Source organism: Lontra canadensis, unplaced genomic scaffold, assembly GCF_010015895.1.
Source record: "Lontra canadensis isolate GAN:19392208 unplaced genomic scaffold, GSC_riverotter_1.0 scaffold1324, whole genome shotgun sequence".
Lineage (NCBI taxonomy): Eukaryota > Metazoa > Chordata > Mammalia > Carnivora > Mustelidae > Lontra > Lontra canadensis.
The window spans coordinates 10,913-13,120 of NW_022632308.1; the positions used below are offsets into that span (position 1 = coordinate 10,913).

General features: G+C 51.2%; 1 protein-coding gene across 1 annotated transcript; it reads right to left on the bottom strand.

Moving 5' to 3' along the window:
• Positions 1–1,584: 1,584 nt before the first annotated feature.
• LOC116863486 (tubulin beta-4B chain-like) lies at positions 1,585–2,202 on the bottom strand (the record flags this gene model as incomplete). The annotated part of the gene is made up of 2 exons (XM_032850931.1): positions 1,585–1,728; positions 2,077–2,202. Coding segments are annotated over 2 exons (245 nt in total), but the record flags the coding sequence as incomplete, so codon positions are not given.
• Positions 2,203–2,208: the final 6 nt, after the last annotated feature.

Sequence of the window (2,208 nt, forward strand, 5' to 3'; positions counted from 1 at the left end):
ATGTGCAGGGAACAGCAGGCAGCCTTGAGGAGCAGAGAATGGCCTCTGATCACAGGCCAGCAAGCAAACAGGAAACTCAGACCTACGACCACGAGGAACTGAATTCTGCCAACCACCGAGGGCCATGGAAGAGGGCCCTGGGCTCCAGATGGAGCAGCTTAGGGTGGTCAGTTGAGGAACAAGCAGGAGACCCGCGACTGATGACCACAGAAACTGTAATACAACTGTGACACTTTAAGCCACTGAGTTTGTGGTAACTTGGTACATAGCAATAAAAAATAATAGCATCGCCTTTTGGGTGAGTGTCTCAGGTCAGTCCCCCAGAAACCAACCTGAGACAAGGGTCTGAGTGAAGTTTACCCCAAGAAGCAGCTGGAGGGTAGCAGGGAATTGAGCCAGGAGAGGAAAGTCCCCAGATTGCATTCGCAAGCAGGTGCTGGGGTGGGCATGGGGTTCCATGCCGGGGAATCTGTAAGGGACGAGGACGACCATCACCCAGAGTGGCCCACCAAGAGCCAGGGAAGCTAGACTATTTAGCCCCTTGTCTGCCCTTCGGTAGTCCTCCTTCCAAAGGGGGCATGATGGGTAGGACACACAGCAGGGAGCCTAGAAAGAAGCGACAAGGGAGTCCCAGGAACATGGGCAAGTACCGACAGCATCTGTTATAAAGACATTACTTAGAAAGTTCCTTCATATCTATTGACACATACCCTTCAGCCATTGGTCCCGGTTTGGTTCCTTGGACAAAAATGTCTGTCTTCAGCATCCTCTGCAGATGTCTATAATTTCCATACTCCTGAGGTATTGCTTCACTAGTTAAAATTTCCAGTCCCTTCCTGGACTCCCAACCCACAGCCCCATGAAACAGGATTTTGAGTTCAGAACTAGTTCGATGGTCTTGATTGCGAGCTGTGAATGCAGCTCTGACCACGTCAGCTTCTGGGCAGCCTTGTCCTGCTGATGACTCATGGGAGGCTGTCCTGGTTCTGTTGTGGAGCTGCTGAGAACCCTCTTACCCTGCCTGTTCCTGCTGTTAGTGTTTAGATTGTAGGGAAGGACGTTTCACGTGAGGGAGCTTCGGCCCCTTTAGGGGACTGATAAAGGCACCGTGTTCATGACTCATTTGTGCAGGTCTGCATTCAGTGTTTAACAGACCTAAAGTAGATACAATAAATGGGTGAGGGCAAAGGCACATTATGATCAGAAGAGAAGATGGGCTCCAAGCCGCTGGCCCCACTCTGGTCATAACCTGCACCTTTGGCCTTTGGCTTCCTGACATAGTTACCTGCGGGCCCTGGTCCTCTGATGTCACCAGCAGCCCATCAACTCCTGCTGCAAGGTTAGCCACTGCTCTGTATTCTTCACGGGTCACAGGCTCCTCTGCAGTGGGGGGCATATGGGCATATGGGCCCTCTGCAGGCTGACACTGTTCCTTGAGCTGCCCAGAGAGGGGCCAGAGAAGGGGCTGCCCCAGGATTCAGTGGAATCAGGCCAGGACCCAGGGCTCTCTGTGGACACACAGTCTCTACCTTGGCATGCAACCCTAAGAGCGGTGATTTGCACAGTGCTGAGAAGGGAGACTCACTGAGCCAGCTGGCACTGATCACGACTACATACCGAAGACAAAGTTGTCCGGCCTGAAGATCTGGCCGAATGGCCCAGACCTGACGGAGTCCATGGTGCCCGGCTCCAGGTCCACCAGGATGGCCCGGGGGACGTACTTGTTACCTGTGGGGAACAGAGCCCGACTTAGATGTGCAGCCGGCAAAGGCATCACAGACAAGGTTGTACCCTATGGGCCTTTCACAGCAGAATCATTAGAGAAAATTCTAACATCCATCACAAAAGTGAGCAAACAGAGGTGCTTTTCTGCCTCAGAAGAGGGGATAATGGCATGCTTAGTCATGGCCAACATGCAGGAGTCGTGAGGAACTATCTAACATGTCGTTTTTTAGCAGTTGACATTTAAAATGAATGCAAGAAGCATCTCTTTGTCATTTATCTGTTCCTCATCCATTCCGTCTGCCATAGTATGCAAAGCAAGCTTGACTGGGCAAAAAACATTCAAATAATCACCAGCAGCTTCATTGTAGTACACGTTGATTCTCTCCAGCTGCAAGTCACTGTCTCCATGGTAACTGCCAGTGGGGTCGATCCCATGCTCATCACTGATCACTTCCCAAAACTGGGGAGAAAGAAAAAAAAAAA